At 39.9% G+C, this 20,567-nt stretch overlaps 1 protein-coding gene across 1 annotated transcript in view; it reads left to right on the forward strand.

Annotated features, from left to right (window-relative positions):
- The window catches only part of LOC133554571 (uncharacterized), a 42,928-nt gene extending 23,022 nt beyond the window's left edge, over positions 1-19,906 (forward strand). Inside the window, exons 35-47 of the mRNA XM_061903494.1 lie at positions 4,266-4,405; positions 4,485-4,582; positions 8,569-8,655; positions 8,738-8,821; positions 8,899-8,958; positions 9,049-9,139; positions 10,560-10,678; positions 13,140-13,336; positions 13,388-13,719; positions 16,131-16,257; positions 16,337-16,455; positions 16,566-16,612; positions 16,723-19,906. Of these exons, the coding sequence (XP_061759478.1) occupies positions 4,266-4,405; positions 4,485-4,582; positions 8,569-8,655; positions 8,738-8,821; positions 8,899-8,958; positions 9,049-9,139; positions 10,560-10,678; positions 13,140-13,336; positions 13,388-13,719; positions 16,131-16,257; positions 16,337-16,455; positions 16,566-16,612; positions 16,723-16,893 (1,672 nt within the window). The 3' untranslated portion in view covers positions 16,894-19,906. The remainder of the gene's footprint in view (positions 1-4,265; positions 4,406-4,484; positions 4,583-8,568; positions 8,656-8,737; positions 8,822-8,898; positions 8,959-9,048; positions 9,140-10,559; positions 10,679-13,139; positions 13,337-13,387; positions 13,720-16,130; positions 16,258-16,336; positions 16,456-16,565; positions 16,613-16,722) is intronic.
- The last annotated feature ends 661 nt before the right edge of the window (positions 19,907-20,567 follow it).

A 20,567-nucleotide genomic window follows, 5' to 3' on the forward strand; every position in this document is an offset into this window, starting at 1 on the left:
AACACAGACAGTCCAGAAGATGTCCCAGAAAGAGTCCTCATGGTCGGTCTATCCATACAGCAACAACACACAATCCTATTTATCAATTGTTTTATTAATATGTAATTCACAATTGGTGTACTTTTCTAATCTTGTCAATTTGGTTACATTATAGCCAGTAATAGTAAATATTTGGGTAGCATATTGCAGCTAAGATAGGCTCCAGCACCCCCCGCAAGCCTGAAAGGGACAACCGGTAGAAGATGGATGGTTGGATTATTATTATTATTATTATTATTATTATTATTATTATTATATAGAGAGAGAAATGAATCACAACAACTACAGGTTCAGCACATGAGTTTACTAGTTTGGACACTGCAAAAAATCAGTGTTCAAAAACAAGAAAAAAAATACAAAAATTAGGGTTATTTTCTTTGAACTAAACAAAATTATCTGCCAATAGAACAAGAAAATTTGGCTTTTCAAGACTTTCCAAAACAAGTAAAGTTAGCTAACCTCAAAGAACCCAATACTACCTTTAAAATAAGAATATTCTCACTAATAACAAGTGTACTACTATATGAGTAGGTGTTTTCTATTGTTTCATTGAAAATAAAACAGCAAAGTCCATTTGGCTGTCATCTGTTTTGATATGAGACACAATTGTGTCAAAGTAATTTTCTTCATGCTTGAAATAAGAAATTATCACTTTCAAAAAAGTAGTTTTATACCTGTGAGTGTTGATGACACAGCTTTGCAACCTTTGATATTCTAGTTTCAAGCATGTTTTACTCTGTATAGGTCATAAAATCTCAGCAACAAGCTGTAATATCTTACTGAGATCATTGAGAACCAAAACACTTAAAACAAGTAAAACACTTTAACATAAAATCTGCTTAGGGAGAAGAAGTATCTTATCAGACAGAAAATAAGCAAATATCACCCATATTTGAGATATTATATCTTACTTAGATTTCAGTTTTTGCAGTGTATATGTCAAGGGTCATCAACCTTTTTGAAACCAAAGGCTACTTTTTGGGTACTGATTAATGCGAAGGGCTACCAGTTTGATACACACTTAAATAAATTGCCAGAAATAGCCAATTTGCTCAATTTACCTTTAACTCTATGTTATTATTAATAATTAATGATATTTATCTTTGTGGAAACACTGATCATCTTAATGATTAATCACAATAAATGTATATATTTTGATGACATGTTTTAAATATGTTAAAATCCAATCTGGACTTTGTTAGAATATATAACAAATTGGACAGAGCTATATTTCTAACAAAAACAAATCATTATTTCTTCTTGATTTTCCAGAACAAAAATTTTAAAAGAAATTCAAAATACTTTGAAATATGATTTAAATTTGATTCTACAGATTTTCTAGATTTGCCAGAATAATTTTTTGGAATTTTAATCATAATAAATTTGAAGAAATATTTCACAAATATTCTTCGTCGAAAAAACAGAAGCTAAAATTCAGAATTAAATTAAAATGTATTTATTATTTTTTACAATAAAAAAATAAATTTACTTGATCATTGATTTAAATTGTCAGGAAAGAAGAGGAAGGAATTTAAAAGGTAAAAAGGTATATGTGTTTAAAAATCCTAAAATCATTTTTAAGGTTGTATTTTTGTCTTTTTGAAAGTTGTAAGAAGCAAAGTAAAAAAAATAAATGAATTTATTTAAACAAGTGAAGACCAAGTCTTTAAAATATTTTCTTGGATTTTCAAATTCTATTTGAGTTTTGTCTCTCTTAGAATTAAAAATGTCGAGCAAAGCGAGACCAGCTTGCTAGTAAATAAATACAATTTAAAAAATAAAGGCATCTCACTGGTAAGTGCTGCTATCTGAGCTATTTTTAGAACAGGCTAACGGGCGACTTATCTGGGCCTTACGGTCTACCTGGTGCCCGCGGGCACCGCGTTCGTGACCCTTGGTATATGTTATGAAAATACTTTGTTTTTAATGATCATCCAAACTGGTGTATGGGTGTTTTGCGTCATTTCTCTTTGCTCTGTTGTTGTTGTCCAACTCCTACTCCTTGATTATTCTGCACAGCAACAAACAACAGAAAAGTTAAACACACGCTCACAATAATAATAGAAGTAAACATGTTCAAATACATGCACATGTACACAAAAAACAGCAACAACTAATATCGGTACATTGATGGATACACTTACAATACTTCATTATTCCGGCCTCACATTAATAAAACATAATTAAGTCAAGTTATTGCTGTCTAAAAAAGTCAATTAACAGATGTCAGGATTTACTTTCAAACGTTGAAAAAAAAGCTCCGGGCACCAAGCTGTCTACAATGGCCGTATATATAGCTGTCCCTGGAGCAAAGAGCAGGGAGGTTACTCAACATTACAATAGTCAAGGTCTCGTATTTGAACACAAATGTATACTGTGACACCACAGCTTGACATGTCTGCTTTTAGCTGTTTTAAATGAATAAATAAAGCTATACTTTGCATTTTAGAGCCGCTCTTTCCGCTTTGCATAGAGTCGTCATGTTGAAAATAGTTTTGGATATCGGGATATGAAAGGACGTGAAGTCTATAGTCATGAACTGATTAACGTGGACCCCGACTTAAACAATTTGAAAAACTTATTCGGGTGTTACCATTTAGTGGTCAATTGTACGGAATATATACTGTATTGTGCAATCTACTAATACAAGTTTCATTCAATCATTAAATGCAACCTTTCTGCTAATGGGAGAAAAGAACACTTGGAACTTTTTTGAATTGGGACAGCCTTCGGGCACCGCGATGACGTCAGCACCCCACAAATGTGCACTGCAAAGACTGTATTTAAGAATTCAACACATACAAATGTGTAAAGGTAAAGTGGGAATTGATTTTTTGGACGAACAACCTGTTCACTTTAACATACAAACGGGTCCTCACATGTTTGAATAAAACATTCGTTATGCAGTTAAAACATTTAAGATGGCGTTTGCTGCCAAAAAAGTATTTTACAGTTTGTACTTTTTTTGTTTTCGGCTCTTAAATATGAATGATGCTTTCTCAGTACGTGTTGCATCATTGATGTTGTGCCATTTAGAAATTGTTCGCTTAAAAGTTCACACATTTCACCACTGTGTGTTTTTTTCCACTTTTAAATGATTATAAAACCTTTTAGAGAGCTTCTCTTGTCTTTTTTGGGCCCTTTGCTCTCTTTTCCTCTTCTTTGAGCCAACTCCATTGGCATTCTGCTATACACACTACACAAACACACACACAGGCCACATCACCGTCGGTGCACAGCTCTCATGTGAAGCAAAAATAATACAAATCAAAGCTTTTTTTTTTAATTAAATAATCGATTCAATTGAATTTTTACAGCTTTATTCCCATTGAAAATAATTTTTTTTATTTTAAAGCAAAAGCTCGGTCAACTGATTACAATGTTGGATTTGGTGACCAGTCCAAAGTGCATCTTGTAAAAAGCTCCCCTGACAATACTTAGTTGTAGAAAATAAATCAATTGGTTGTACTGGGGTGTGGTGTTAAACTACTAACATTTAGGTTATTTTATTACACAGTGAAAATCATTCTTGTGATGCATATATGTACAGTGTGTGAGTTGCTACCTTTTTAGCTAACTTTGTATGTTCAAACCAAAACAAAAATCATGATTTTTGATACATGGCGCCATCTTGGAAGTTTGTTTGTCTTATCATAGCATGCTAATGTTTTATGCTAGCTATTTATTTTTGTTGTTTTTTTAAGCTATTTTGGTATGTTTACACCCACAAATACTGCATTTTGGTATTTCGCTTTTCCAGTCTCGTCCTGGCATGCTGTCGTTAGCATGTTAACATTTTTTGCCAGCTTTTTAGCCAATTTTGTATGTTTTACCCTAAAAATCATAGTTTTTGATACTTGGTACCATTTTGGAAGTATGCTAATGTCTCATATTTTAGCATGATAATGTTAGCATGTTAACGTTTAGGCTAATTTTTCAGTTAATTTTGTATGTTTACACCAAAAAATAGTTCATTTTAATACTTCTCACCATTTAACTTGTTCTTTTCATGCTAGCTTTTTAACAAATTTTGCTTGTTTAAAACTAAAAATCATGGATTTTGATGCTTGGTGCTATCTTTTAAGTATGCTAATGTCTCTTACAATGTTTTAGCAGACAAATTTTAGCATGCTAATGTAATACGGTACCTTTTTAGCCAATTTTTGTTTGTTTGTACCTTTTTATAATTACAGATTAAAATAGATAGTATTTTATTTTTTACCCAGCTTCAACCGCAACGGCCACCTAAAGTTCCACATGGAGCGTCTCCACAACCAGGAACACCCCACTAAAAAAAGCCGCACCGTCACATCCCAGCAGACTATCATAGTCAACAGTGATGAAGAGGCTCTTGCTACATTACAGTGTAAGAAACTCAAATCTGAAATAACGAAGAGAACACATTTGCAGTAAAGCCAAAGAGTAACAACTCTTGTGTTTTGCAGCCCTGCAGGCCCATCAGACAGTCATCAGTCCAGATCAACTGCAGTCTCTTGGCCAGGAGCACATCATTGTAGCCCAAGATCAGTCTCTACCAGACCAGGTGAGAGCCTTTTTATTTCCAATACGTCTAGAACCTTGAGTAGGCAAGACTATTTATACAGAGCTGTTGGTACACAAGGCAATGTGCAAAGTGCTTTGCAGATGCATAAAAACCAAAATGAAATCATCATAAATATAATAATTCAGTTGAAATCAAAAAGTGTAGGGAACATTTTTTCAATTGTCATATGCACAGTTGAATAAAGGTGTTTTTAGCCTGAATTTGAACAGTTTTATTCAGATTCATAGTACAGCGCATTCTATACTTTTATTATGTTGTAGAAAGGGTTTGACCGCTTACAAATAGTCAAAGAACAATAGTAGGTATGAGAACACTTAACCATATGAATGGTCATTTATTTTTTCCGGCGACACTTTGTGGTTATATTATTGATGATCCAGACATGTTTGTTACTGAATACTTTCTAATACGTGTCTGCTTTAAAGACTTTGTATCTAAGTAATATGCAACTATAAAGATTGTAATAATTGTTTCTATTGACAAATGTTGAGTTTTAGACTGCAATATTGTTTATATTGACCTGCTCATTGGCCTTGTGGTTGGAGTGTCCACCCTGAGACTGAAAGGCTGTGAGTTCAAACCTCGGCCGAGTCATACCAGACTATAAAAATGGGACCCATTGACCCAGAGGACAATTTCACCACACCTAGTGTGTGTGTGTGACTATTGTTGGGACTTTAACTTTAAATTAGGGACATCTATTAGCTGTGTCTAGCGTTTGTGTTATTATGTGCTTAGCTGTTGTTTAGCTGCTAACTCTAAGTAAAGTACCCTTTTGCCTATCATGTTTAACTTTTTATAAATTATTTCACAAAAATACAAGAAAAAAAATCACATGTGTCATTGGAGGACATTTTGATGTTAACTGGCTGTCCAGCTTTGCACAAATAAACACACTGCAGTACTGCTTTTATTGGCGCTTATATAGCAGATTTTACATGCAGGCTAAAATCATGCGATACTTGTTTTTTAGCTGATATTGGACCTGTATGTCATGACCTTCCATAGAATGTCAGATTTAGTATATTATTTCCCTGTGTTTTGTGTTTGTTTCTTCATCAGTTTTTTTTTAATTTTTTATTCCTGTCTGTTTCCACTGCTATGTATGCCTGTCTGATTAACTTACCTGTACTTGTTTCTTAGACAAGTGTTTTTCAAACTTTTGTGAGTCAAGTCACATTCTTTTTCATTGAAAAAATCCAGAGACACACCACCAGCAGAAAACATAAAAAAATTAAATTCAGTAGCCTATATTGACAGTTAAAAGTCGTGTTTGCAACTGTTGTATACGACTTTAAACCATAACCAACCATGCATCACTGTAGCTTTTGTCTCAAAGTTGGTGTACTGTCACTACCTGTCACATCACGCCGTGACTTATTCGGAGTTTTTTTGGTGTTTTCGTGTGTGTAGTGTTTTAGTTTTTGTCTTGCGCTCCTATTTTGGTGGGTTGTCCTATAGTACAAACCCTGTTTCCATATGAGTTGGGAAATTGTGTTTGATGTCAATATAAACCGAATACAATGATTTGCAAATAATTTTCAACCCATATTCAGTTGAATATGCTACAATGACAACATATTTGATGTTCAAACTGATAAACTTTTTTTTTTTGCAAATATTCATTAACTTTAGAATTTGATGCCAGCAACACGTGACAAAGACGTTGGCAAAGGTGGCAATAAATACTGATAAAGTTGAGGAATGCTCATCAAACACTTATTTGGAACATCCTACAGGTGTGCAGGCTAATCGGGAACAGGTGGGTGCCATGATTGTGTATAAAAACAGCTTCCCAAAAAATGCTCAGTCTTTCACAAGACAGGATGGGGCGAGGTACACCTCTTTGTCCACAACTGCGTGAGCAAAAAGTCAAACAGTTTAAAAACAAAGTTTCTCAAAGTGCAATGGCGAGAAATTTAGGGATTTCAACAGCTACGGTCCATAATATAATCAAAAGGTTCAGAGAATCTGGAGAAATCACTCAACGTGAGCGGCATGGCCGGAAATCAACATTGAATGACCGTGACCTTCGATCCCCCAGACAGCACTGCATCAAAAACCGACATCAAATGCTTAAGGATATCACCACATGGGCTCAGGAACACTTCAGAAAACCACTGTCACTAAATACAGTTCGTCGCTACATCTTTAAGTGCAAGTTAAAGCTCTACTATGCAAGCGAAAGCCATTTTTCAACAACATCCAGAAACACAGCCGGCTTCTCTGGGCCCGAGATCATCTAAGATGGACTGCTGCAAAGTGGAAAAGTGTTCTGTGGTCTGACGAGTCCACATTTCAAATTATTTTTGGAAATATTTGACATCATGTCATCCAGACCAAAGGAGAAGCAAACCATCAAGACTGTTATCAACGCAAAGTTCAAAAGCCAGCATCTGTGATGGTGTGGGGGTGCATTAGTGCCCTAGGCATGAGTAACTTACACATCTGTGAAGGCACCATTAATGCTGAAAGCAACATACGGGTTTTGGAAGTACATATGCTGCCATCTAAGCGCCGTCTTTTTGATGGATGCCCCTGCTTATTTCAGCAAGACAATGCCAAGCCGCATTCAGCACGTGTTACAACAGCGTGTCTTCGTAAAAAAAGAGTGCGAGTACTTTCCTGGCCCGCCTGCAGTCCAGACCTGTCTCTCATCAAAAATGGGTGGTGCATTATAAGCGTAAAATACAACAGGGGAGACCCCGGACTATGGAACAACTGAAGATCTACATAAAACAAGAATGGGAAATAAATCCACTTTCAAAGCTTCAACAATTAGTTTCCTCAGTTCCCAAACGTTTATTGAGTGTTGTTAAAAGAAAAGGTGATGTAACACAGTGGAGAACATGCCATTTCCTAACTACTTTGGCACGTGTTGCAGCCATAAAATTCTAAATTAATTATTATTTGGAAAAAAAAAAAAAAGTTTATGAGTTTGAACATCAAATATCTTGTCTGTGTAGTGCATTCAATTGAATATGGGTTGAAAAGGATTTGCAAATCATTGCATTCCGTTTATATTTACTTCTAACACAATTTCCCAACTCATATAGAAACGGGGTTTGTAGTTTCAAGTCCTCCTTTAAGCGCTAATCCTCGCACCTGCTTTGTGTTAGAAATCAAGACTATTTAAGTTGTTTAAGATGTACTTTGTGGACGCCATCTCAGCACCACACACTGTAAAATGTTGCTGTCTTCCAGCAATATGTTTTTATTTACATTGCAGCCACTTCAGTTCCAGTTTTGTTTTGCATAGCCTTCCCTAAGCTTAAATGCGTTTTCTTATTGGCACTCCCCTTTTGTTTACTTTTGGTTTAAGCATTACATACCTTTTTACCTGCACACTGCTGTCGTCTGCATATTGTGATCACGACAACAAAACATGTTCCCGACATCTGCAAAGCAATTAGCTACCTACTGATATGGAAGAGTATAACGTGGTTACTCTGCTGCACTCTAGACAGCACCGACACTCAACTACGGCACAATATTTGCGGATTATAATTATTTGATTGCAAAAAATATTTTTAACCCAATTAAGTGAAATTACATAATCTCAGATGGCACACCAGACTGTATTTCACAGTGTGTGCCATGACACAGTGGTTGAAAAACAGTCTTAGACAGCACTGGTGCATTGTTGAGTTCACAGTTTAGTTAATGTTTCATTTCTTCTCCTGTTTATGGCTATCTTTTGCGTTGTCACCCACTGTTGACTGCTCGTCCTACGCCGGTGCTTGTGGTTTTTGATACTCATACCTATGGTACGTACGTACGTATGGTACCTATCAAAGGGACCATACACACTGCCTACCTTCTTTGCATCGTGGGGTCACGCCCACATGCGCCACTGTGACACTAGATATTATATCAAAATTGTATCGGGACACCCCTTCAATTTACCTTAAGAATATCAATCTACATATTTACTGTTTGACACGATCAATGCTTGCATCTATCAGGAAGAGGGGACGTACATCCAGCAAATAACCACCATAGATGGACAGACGGTCCAGCACCTTATGACAGGAGAAAACCAGGTCACGGAGGTTAGGAGCCTTTCTGTAATTCTACCACCTCCCTAGTGATTGTTGTCTGAGTTACTGACTCACAATGAACACCTGTGTTCAGGTCCAGTATATCATCTCCCAGGACGGAGTGCAGCACTTGATCCCACAGGAGTATGTTGTAGTAGCAGATGGCAATCACATACAGGTGAGTGTGTAACACTTGTCACTGGAGCTGAAAGATGAATGAGAGGCTGATGGGGGGATATATTAAATGTCACTCAGATGCAAGATGGACACATCATCCAGTATGAGCACGAAGGAGTCTTCCTGCAGGAGCAACAGGTGATATACCTAAAACACAACAAGTGTTAGAACGTGAGGTGTTTGCGTGTGTGTGTGTGAGAACTTGTTTCACTTATTTTGTGGTTTCAGATCGCAGTAAGCCATGACAGTCAGATCCAGTACTTGCCTGCCAGTTCGGACGAGCAAGATATGGAGGCCGCCGCCCACTCTGCTGTCACAGGTCTGCTCTCCTTTTGGATTTTTGGCAAGATTGTGTTCTCTGCTTCACTCTTGACTTGACTTACAGTTACTATAAAATACCCTGCTGTTGTTTTGCCCCTCCCAATGCTATTTGGCTTAGGTTAGAACTTTGGCCATCTTTTCACTTCCCTGTAAAGTCCGTAAAAATGTTTGGTTTTGATTTGAAGAATTAACAAAAACCTGTTAAGCAAATATTTAGGTGGTCAAAATGTGGGACAATCCTATTATTTTGATATTTGTTGTGGATTTAGTTTAACAATTAATCTTAGAATCCAAAAGTGACAGAATTACATTTTTTTTACTTTCAATGCTTGAAATATTTTAATAACTTAATATATATCTGTTTGTACTTTATCATTATTATTTATTTATTTGATCTTTTTTGTATGGCCTTTTTGTCGAAAAAAAAAATCAAAATAGGAAAATGCAGAACATGCAATATTTGTAAAAATATACATACAGTATAAGTTGCAGAATGGAATATTTGAGTTGGGGTAATTAAAGCCTTAAATAGGTCCAAAAAAATCATAAAAACATTGGTTTTGGTACAGTCGACAAAAAGAATATTTTCTATCGTCTAATGAGCTAAAATTAGAAAGAAAGCAGCACTTAGTTGAGTTTGTGGGGTCTAGACAGATCTTTTATATAATGCTGCCATGATAAATGACTGCGCAAGATCATTTTCATTGTATTTCAGCAGTTTAATGGCAGTTTAACCCACGCTCACCCAAGCTCTGAGAATTATTCATTATCCAAAATTATATTTTCTTTTTTTAAAATCGGCAAAAATGTGCTAGTTTTTGGTTTTCATTTAAAAAGCATAATATACATAATACATTATGTATATTGAGTTGAATTTCAAAGTTGACCAACTTCTTGGTTTTTGGCAACTTTCTAGGATACAAGCGAGAGACAGGATTTATAATCCAGAATTAACTTTTACCAACTCAGTGGCTATGCAGCAGCTCACCGACTCAGTTTGCTAACAGCTGCCTAATCACGCTGTGATCAATGCGATGTCAGCCCTTATAATAACATTATCGCTAATACTTGGTTAATATGCAAGTCACAACATGTAAATGGAATATTGCTGCCGTTAATGTATATTACAAATTAGAATGCGTATTACATAGTGATTTTGAATGACAGTCAAAATTTCCCCAAAAGTGCAGTGTGTGTGTGTGTGTGTACTTAATTTGTATATCCTATTCTAACAACATTGAAATCATGCAATGACCAAATTTTAGACCGCTTACCTTCAAACTGAACAGTCATATCATATAAGGAACACACGTAATTCCTGTTTTGGACCCTAGGGTTGCACATGGGTTTACATTTTATTGACATAATTCACACATTTTCCACAAGCTCAACAAACTAGTGTCTATCTCTATTTTTAGCAGTAGCAGACACAGCGATGGCACAGGCTCAAGCCGTCTACACGGAAGCAACACCTGAGCAGTTGGAGCAACTTCAGCAGCAGGGCATCCACTACGACGTCATTACCTTCACAGAAGAGTAGACGGCAACCATTTGCGAAAAAATACAATATGTACAAACCACTACAAAAAAGGAGCATGACTTCAGCTTGTGTTGTGCATTCAACTTATGGTCTATTTACTGCAACTCTCGTTCGCTCTTTTTTTTTTGCACTTCTTTTCTTCATCCTGCAGTTCATGGACGTGCAGTTTAAACCCTCTTCTTCTCTTTTATCGGCTTAGAGCGCCTCAGCTGTTTTGATTTGCAAGACAATGTTGTCGGGGGCTGGGGGTTGGGGGGGTTAATTTATCATGTTTTGAAAATTCTACACAGCGTTTACGAATGTTTTAATTTGTGAGAATAGCGAGAATATGTTTATTGAGAATGAATATGTACATATGTACCTTTTTTGCATTTGTCCTCTGGTGAATCTGAAGTGTTAAATAAGCTAAAGGCTAACACCAAATAAAAACACTTTGTTTAGATTCCTCACTTTGTTTTTCAATGTACATGTTGAAGGTCATGGGTTCGATCCTGCGCTCGAGATCTTTCTGTGTGGAGTTTGCATGTTCTCCCCGTGACTGTGTGGGTTCCTCCCACCTCCAAAGACATGCACCTGGGGATAGGTTGATTGGCAACACTAAATTGGTCCTAGTGTGTGAACGTGAGTGTGAATGTTGTCTGTCTATCTGTGTTGGCCCTGTGATGAAGTGGCGACTTATCCAGGGTGTACCCCACCTTCCGCCCGATTGTAGCTGAGATAGGCTCCAGAGCCCCTTGCAACCCCAAAGGGAATAAGCGGTAGAAATGGATGGATAGATTGATGTTTGAGATACACTTTATTGCCAAAAGTATTTGGCCACCGGCCTTGACTCACACATGAACTTCAAGCGTCATCCCATTCATAACCCATAGGGTTCAATATAATATTGGTCCACCTTTTGCAGCTATTACAGATTCATCTCTTCTGGGAACGCTGTCCACATGGTTGTGGAGTGTGTTTATAGGAATTTTCCACCATTCTTCCAGCACATTGGTGAGGTCACACACTGATGTTGGTCGAGAAGGCCTGGCTCTCAATCTTCGTTGTAATTCATCACAAAGATGTTCTATCGGGTTCAGGTCAGGACTCTGTGCAGGCCAGTCAAGTTCATCCACACCAGACTCTGTCATCCATGTCTTTATGGACTTTTGTGCACTGGTGCACAGTCATGTTGGAAGAAAAAGAGGCCCATTTCATGAAACTCTCTGCCTACTGTACGTGGGCTAATTGTGAATCACATGAAGTTTGGAGCTCTGTAGCAACTAACTGCAGAAAGTCGGCGACCTCTTTGCACTAAGCGCTTCAGCATCCGCTGACCCCTCTCTATCAGTTTATGTGGCCAACCACTTCGTGGCTGAGTTGATGTTGTTCTCAAATGCTTCCATTTTCTTATAATAAAGCTGACAGTTAACGTTGGATTATTTAGGAGCGAGGAAATTTAATTACTGGATTTGTTGCACAGGTGGCATCCTATGACAGTACCATGCTGGAAATCACTGAGCTCCTGAGAGCGACCCATTCTTTTACAAATTTTTGTAGGAGCAGAGTCCATGCCTAAGTACTTGATTTTATACACACTCCTCGCCCCCGACCCACCCTGCCCACCCCAAACACCCAAAAAATGTGATGTTACTAGAACCTAATTCCATCTGTCGAAGTCGCTTCCTAACGGTTCCACTGACTTACACGTCACAACAGCCAGGCGTGCCAAGTTGACAAAGTTTTAATGTTTTTTGACAAGATCTTTCCAAAAGGCTTTCCAGCATGTTGTGACTTTGCAGTCACTACCAATCCTCTCTCCTCCTCCGCTCCCGGCTGCTTACTGTTAAAGACAACAAATGATTAGATTAACACGTACCACCTGTGAAATCTTATCACTTGCCAGCTGTGTCTCGCCGTCATCACATGCCTGCCCAGGTGCCCAGGTGCATCCCTGCCTGCTAGTGCTCATCGTCAGTACCATGGACAGCGGCGGTACATTTTTCTCCAACAGGCACTGACCACACCTCCCCCTATACCATCCATTTTCTACCACTTGTCCTTTATGGGGTCGCGGGGGTGCTGGAGCCTATCCCAGCTGCACATGGTCGGAAGGCGGGGTACACCCTGGTCAAGTCGCCACCTCATCGCAGGGCTAACACAGATAGACAGACAACATTCACACTCACATCCACACACTAGGGCCAATTTAGTCTTGCCAATCAACCTATCCCCAGGTGCATGTCTTTGGAGGTGGGAGGAAGCCGGAGTATCCGAAGGGAACCCACGCAGTCACGGGGAGAACATGCAAACCCCACACAGAAAGATCCCGAGCCCAGGATCGAACTCAGGACCTTCATATTGTGAGGCACACGTACCAACCCATTTTCACCGTGCTGCCCTAGAACCTAATTATTGTCGACAAATGTCCTTCACGCAATGTTAACAATGCAATGTAGGTTTAAGTTAACGTGAAAAGGGAAGTTATGGCATTATTTCTGATGACAAACGTGCAAGAAGGATCACATTTCCCGGGCACCATGCTGCTAAATTTACACCTTCCTCTTTTGTTTGCAAGGACGCGTCTAAAAAGAGAATAAGACGTTCAAAACTAGTCATCTACCTTGAAAAATACTTTCAGAATGAAGTTGTCCTTCGTCTTCCTTCTTTTGTTAGGTAAGCTACAAAAAAAAAGGCATTACTATCTGCCTGTTTTGATGGGCTAAGACCTGGCTTTTGTTTTTCAGAGATCGCTGGGTCAAGAGCGATGCAGACGGTTGAGGAGTTTGGCAACATTTTTCTGAGACTTGACTTCCCATCGTTTTATAATGCAAATATCAAGTCGTGCTGTAAGGTTTATCCAAGTGGATGTCATGCCCTTCTGGACAGTTCAGGATACACCCATCAGTTTTTGAGAGGAAGAGTCACCAAGTTTGAAACAGACAGTTGGATTGTGTTCAAAATATCAAAGGTTGGGATTCTTGACGGAGGCCACTACAGATGTGCGGTGATGAGCGCTCCAAACTACATGTACACAGATTATGTTTTTCAGGTGTCTGGTAAGTCTACTTATTCACTTGCAATATTACACGGCCCTTTGCTTAAGCACTGTCAGGTAAAAAAATATTTTGACTTGATTATGACTTGTGATATTGCCATGGCAACCCAGGATGTCCGGGCTTAGACTCTAAGTGGACCACCCTGGACAGCGTGTTGCTTGTATTAATGTTCAGAGAGGAGTGCTAACTAATGCTGTAAAAGCAATTACATTTTAATCAGATTAATCACACTTTTTGCAGTTTGATTAATCGGGATTAAATACTTGCGAGCATGGGTTGTACTTGCATAGCGCTTTTCTACCTTTTTTTAAGGAACTCAAAGCGTTTTGACACTATTTCCACATTCACCCATTCACACACACACACACACACACACTCATACATTCACGCACTGATGGCGGGAGCTGCCATGCACGGCACTAACCAGGACTCATCAGGAGCAAGGGTGAAGTGTCTTGCTCAAGGACACAATGGACGTGACTAGGCTGGTAGAAGGTGAGGATTGAACCAGTAACCCTCAGATTGCTGGCACGGCCACTCTCTTAACTTTGCCACGACGTCCCCCGCATGATTATTATAATTTTTTAATACATCCCAATATATTGACACAAATCTATTTTTTGTCTCCAAATATCACTCGCAAAAAAGATATTTTCTGATTTTAGAGGTCCTGGGTTCAGATCCCGGACGAGCCCCCAATTATCACTACCTGATTAAAGGGCCGTCAAACCTGAAATAGGGAAACTTTGAAAAATGTACAACAAGGGGGCACAACACAGGAAGTCTCACTCAACAGGGTTTATTAAGTTTTCGATGAGTGAGTGGAGTGTGTATGCTACTATGTGTTTGCATGCAAGATTATGTGCAGGAATTAACAAGATACTATTTACCAGGAGTTTGTTGTTAGTGTGTGTTGGTTGTAGAGTCGAACAAGTCCAAAGCGAGGGAAGTCGAGGATCGAGGGAGGTAGTCAGGGTCCAGAGGGAGATCCAGAGAAGTGAGGCGCACAGCACACTTCTAATGCGACGGAAAATACTGCGATTACAGGGAAATGACAGGGACAAGTCAGCACAAGGAGCGAGGGAACAAGGAGAGCAGACATAGGAGAGGAGCCAGAAACACAAAGCTTACTGTGAATAGAGAACTACGTTCCGGCGCTGGATCGTCTGTTGCGTTGGTCTTTATGCTGCTGAGGCTCATCAGAACCAGGTGCGCTGAGTGCAGAATGACCTAACGGCCGTGGTCGCGGAGCGTGTCCGGCAGCTCTCTCAGCGGAACTTCTTGCTGCACCAGCAGCACAGGAAATGACTGTATGGGCATGCGCCGTACTATATTTAATATAAGAGAGAGCGGGAAAGAGAGAGCGAATTATCCAGCCACCCATTTTCTCCCGGGGTTGCGGGTTGGCTGGAGCCTATCCCAGCTCCACTAGGACATAACTCAATCAAGCTCAGTCAAGTGTCTCCATGGCAACCTGAGAAAAAGCAGACGTCATTCAATGTGACACAGCCTAGGGTCCCAAGCATCGGGTGATGGGTAAGCAGGGCCATCACAAGCGCACGGCATTGTTCAAAACCTTCGAATCTTATTGTCTCAAGTCAGGTCGGGTTGTATTTTGAAGTGCAATTTGCCGGCAAAATAAATTGTTAAAGTTAAGTTAAAGTACAAATGATGGTCACACACACTAGGTGTAGTGAAATTTGACCTCTGGATCTGGCCCACCCCCTTGATCACCCCCTGGGAGGTGAGGGGAGCAGTGAGCAGCAGCGGTGCTGCGCCCGGGAATTTGGTGATTTAACACCCAATTCCAACCCTTGATGCTGAGTGCCAAGCAGGGAGGTAATGGGTCCCATGTTTATAGTCTTTGGTAGGACTCGGCCGAGGTTTGAACTCACATCCTACCGATCTCAGGGGGGGACACTCTAACCACTAGGCCACTGAGTAGGTCAAAATTTTACTTTTTTACATGATTATTACGATAATGTTTTGCGACTAATTCCATGAGTACTGCCCTAGTGCTAAACCACTATAATAATTAGTTGGGCAATGTTTATTTGTTTTACTGCTGTTAAATAATTAGTTTTGAAATAGATTAATCCAATTTTCGAATTTTGATTAATTGTGAAAAATTGTGGAAATTCAATACTTGCTTGCAAAGTGAGCACACCAGTCAGAGTCTCCTCACTCGTCTTTGCACTGATGTACGCATTAACCTGATCACTGACCGTTTAACAACCCTCAGGTAACAACAATCTCTTTCAGGTAGCCATTCGAAGGTAAAGGAGCCTGTACGGTAAAAATTAATCGGGCGATTAATCTGTATATATACATGATTAAGAACATGAGTTAACACCGATGAACAACATAACCTAAAGTATTGTTTAGTGTGACCTAATGCTTTCAATGTGCAGAAGCTTCAGTTGACCACAACCAGTCTAAGGACACGCTGTTCAAAACCGCTCAAGACCCCGTCATGCCGAGCACAAGTCCAGAGTCGACTGGTACACAAGTAGCTCGGGAGCACAGCGAGCCTCCCACGTACTGGTTTCACTCTAACGCACATTACTGGCAGCTTGGTGATGCTTGAACACAATGGTGATCCTTGTCTGCTTTCCAGGACTGTCTGGACGTTTGGTCCACTGGTAGCTCTCGTTGTGTCCGTGAGTTTCATCATTGCTGTCTCCTCTTTGATTGGAGCCGTTTTCTTTGGACTCAAGATTAAATCCAAACAGTTAGGTAAGCATTGAGGTGTGTGTTTGTGTGCATTTTGCAAAATCCGCAAAATCTTAAACATTTTGTGGATTGTGCAATTTTCCAAAATGGAATCATTGCCTATTTCTTTCTAGACAAGTATGGAAACTGTCTGCATGAGTCACCCAAACAAGAGGCCACAGTAGGTGTTTAAAAAGGAAACATGAGACCTCAGTGACTCACGTTTGTCACACTTCTGTTTTAAACACAAGGACCATGTTTGGTGACAGTGTTTTTTTTTTTTGCCTCTAGGAGACGGCCGCAGTGATCTACACTACCGTGGACTTCAGTCCTCAGGATGGACCCGCCGAGCTGTATGCCAACGTGAATGTGCACAAGACGCGCAGAGGATGCTCTCTCCCCCCTGGGGGGGCTGAGCCGGATGGCGGCGTGGAGTACTCCATACTTGCAATGCACCAATGAAAGTGGAACGTTGTGTGATAACACCTCACCATGGGCAGGAGGCAAATGTTTTTGTTATCACGGTTTTGCGGTGGACAGTGTATTCTTTTGGCCTGATTTACTAGCGTGTGCAATCTCTAAAAAAGCACGTACCGTATTTTTTGGAGTATAAGCCGCTCCGGAGTATAAGTCGTACCTGCCGAAAATGCATAATAAAGAAGGAAAAAAACATATATAAGTCTCATTTTTTGGGGAAATGTATTTGATAAAACCTAACGCCGAGAATAGAGATTTGAAAGGCAATTTAAAATAAATAAAGAATAGTGAACAATAGGGTGAGTAAGTGTACGTTATATGACGCATAAATAATCAACTGAGAAGGTGCCTGGTATGTTAACGTAACATATTATGGTAAGAGTCATTCAAATAACGATAACATATAGAACATGCTATATGTTTACCAAACAATCTGTCACTCCTAATCGATAAATCCCATGAAATCTTATATGTCTAGTCTCTTACGTGAATGAGCTAAATAATATTATTTGATATTTTACGGCAGGGGTGTCAAACTCAAATACAGAGTGGGCCAAAATTTAAAACTGAACAAAGCCGCGTGCCGAGGTTGAACAAATTAACCTTTTAATATGGACCCAAACCAGTTTTGCAATGAATTTTGAACAAGAAAGGCTTAAATAGGGCAGCACGGTGGAACAGGGGTTAGTGCATCTGCCTGAAAATACGAAGGTCCTGAGTAATCCTGTTTCAATCCCGGGCTCGGGATCTTTCTGTGTGGAGTTTGCATGTTCTCCCTGGGACTGCGTGGGTTCCCTCAGGGTATTTGGGCTTCCTCCCATGGAACAAGCAGAGCTTATGTAACGTAATAGTGAAAAATCAACTTTCAAAAAACATCAGTGGTATATTAAATCAAATGTAATTAAAAAAAATAATTCCTCTTTTCTATTTGGAGCTTTCTGAGGTAAATATCAACATTAACTTTTTCCACAGGCTAATAAATTCAAAAATAAAATAAAAATGGGGTGGGCGGGGTTTGGTAGTAGCGGTGGGTGTATATTGTAGCTTTCCAGAAGAGTTAGTGCTGCAAGGGGTTCTGGGTATTTGTTCTGTTGTGTTTATGTTGTGTTACGGTGCGGGAGTTTTCCCGAAATGTGTTTTGTCATTCTTGTTTGGTGTGGGTTCACAGTGTGGCACACATTTGTAACAGTGTTAAAGTTTTTTATTCGGCCACCCTCAGTGTGACCTCTATGGCTGTTGACCAAGTATGTGTTTGTGAAAGCCGCATATATTATGTGACTTGGCCAGTACGCTGTTTATATGGAGGAAAAGAGGACGTGACGACATGTTGTAGAGGACGCTAATGGCAGTGCCTTTAAGGCACGCTCCCAATATTGTTGTCCGGGTGGAAATCGAGAGAATGGTTGCACAGGGAGATTTTCGGGAAGGGGACTAAACTTCGGGAGTCTCCTGGGAAAATCGGAAGGGTTGGGAAGTATGAGTATTAGCGGTGAATGTGGTGTTACCGGCAGGCCAGCCCTAATGTTAATTTGATATTGCCTCAAGGGCCAAATTAAATTAAACGGCGGGCCATATCTGGCCCGCGAGCCAGAGTTTGACACCCATGTTTTACGGTAATGTGTTAATAATTTCACACATAGGTCGCTCCTGAGTATAAATCGCACCCCAAGCCAAACTATGAAAAAACTATGACTTATAGTCCAAAAAATACGGTACTATTAGTTGGCGTGTTGCAAGTGATTTACTAAGACTGTGTGTGCAATTGTTAAAGGGGGAACTGAAGTTTTTGGGGAATTTTGTCTATCGTTCACAATCATTCTTAGAGACTAGAACACACATGCCTTTTTTGGGGGGTTTTTAAAGATAAAAAACGCTTGGAAGATGTGGCTAAATGGAGTCACTGTTGTTGACTTCAAAACCCTCTCAAACAACTTCAAAACCCTCCACCAACGTTTTGTATACACACTGCAAGTCTATATATGATGTAGTTTTTATTGATTGAGGTTTTTATTAGTAGATTGCACAGTACAGTACATATTCCGTACAATTGACCACTAAATGGTAACACCCGAATAAGTTTTTCAACTTGTTTAAGTCAGATTCAGAAGTAGGGGAAATTAAGATTTTCAGCACAATGAAATTCAAGATCAGACAAACATTACAGGGAGACAGAACAGGATCGCTGACAGGTCTGCCAACTTTCGGTGCTCCTTACAAAAAAGGTGAGAAACAGGTAAACACTTTGGGGACGGGGAGGGGTGTGTAAGAGGGAAACATCAAAGAACACAAAGGATATTAAGGCCATGTCAACACTAAGTCATTTAACCCCTTTAACGAATAATCATTTAGCCTAAACCCCGTTTAGGCCACACTAAATCAGCGTTTAAGGTCCCCCTCCTCGGACAAACTTTTACACGGGTAAGTCAGCCGTGTAATTCTTGAATCTCCAGCACTTAGCTTTGTATGGACTCATTGATTGTTTACAAAGTGAGTTCGGAGAGGAAGTGACGCCAGAAAGACCGTATCCACACCACAGGAAGTGACACCAGAAACAATGCGCCAGAGCCAACTTCATAACAAAGATAGAGGCGGATCGTGCAGACATGCCCGTGTTTCTCCTTCTTCTACGTGTACAGTTGCTTTTGGAAATCACACATGAATACCTTAAAAGAAGGCAACGGGCGATTGCAGCTATTTCGGATACAACACTTCTCAGACGGAAAGAGAACTTTCAAACTTTCGAACAGTCAGCTGTGATTCTACTTACCAGAAACCTTGGTCCTTCCCTACCGTGGATGTGATCGTGACAGGCAGTGTGTGACTACAAATATTGCTTTATGAATGTGACTTTAAAATGGCCAGGCAGTGTGCATGATGCCCGCATCTTCGCTAACTCCGCCATTAGCGCGCAGCCGAAAGATGGAACCATCCCCTCGAGTCCCAAACAGTTTATCGCGTTGTCTACTTTCTCATGTCGATTAAAGATTTTATTAATTTATGATGGCTCAGGTGTCAATCAATCAATCAATCAATGTTTATTTATATAGCCCCAAATCACAAATGTCTCAAAGGACTGCACAAATCATTACGACTACAACATCCTCGGAAGAACCCCCAAAAGGGCAAGGAAAACTCACACCCAGTGGGCAGAGAGAATTCACATCCAGTGGGACGCCAGTGACAATGCTGACTATGAGAAACCTTGGAGAGGACCTCAGATGTGGGCAACCCCCCCTCTCTAGGGGACCGAAAGCAATGGATGTCGAGTGGGTCTAACATGATACTGTGAAAGTTCAATCCATAGTGGCTCCAACACAGCCGCGAGAGTTCAGTTCAAGCGGATCCAAGACAGCAGCGAGAGTCCCGTCCACAGGAAACCATCTCAAGTGGATCAGCAGCGTAGAGATGTCCCCAACCGATACAGGCGAGCGGTCCATCCTGGGTCCTGACGAGCGGTCCATCCTGGGTCTCGACTCTGGACAGCCAGTACTTCATCCATGGTCATCGGACCGGACCCCCTCCACAAGGGAGGGGGGGGACATAGGAGAAAGAAAAGATGCGGCAGATCAACTGGTCTAAAAAGGAGGTCTATTTAAAGGCTAGAGTATACAAATGAGATTTAAGGTGAGACTTAAATGCTTCTACTGAGGTAGCATCTC

The sequence above is a fragment of the Nerophis ophidion genome, linkage group LG06 (genome assembly GCF_033978795.1).
Source record: "Nerophis ophidion isolate RoL-2023_Sa linkage group LG06, RoL_Noph_v1.0, whole genome shotgun sequence".
Lineage (NCBI taxonomy): Eukaryota > Metazoa > Chordata > Actinopteri > Syngnathiformes > Syngnathidae > Nerophis > Nerophis ophidion.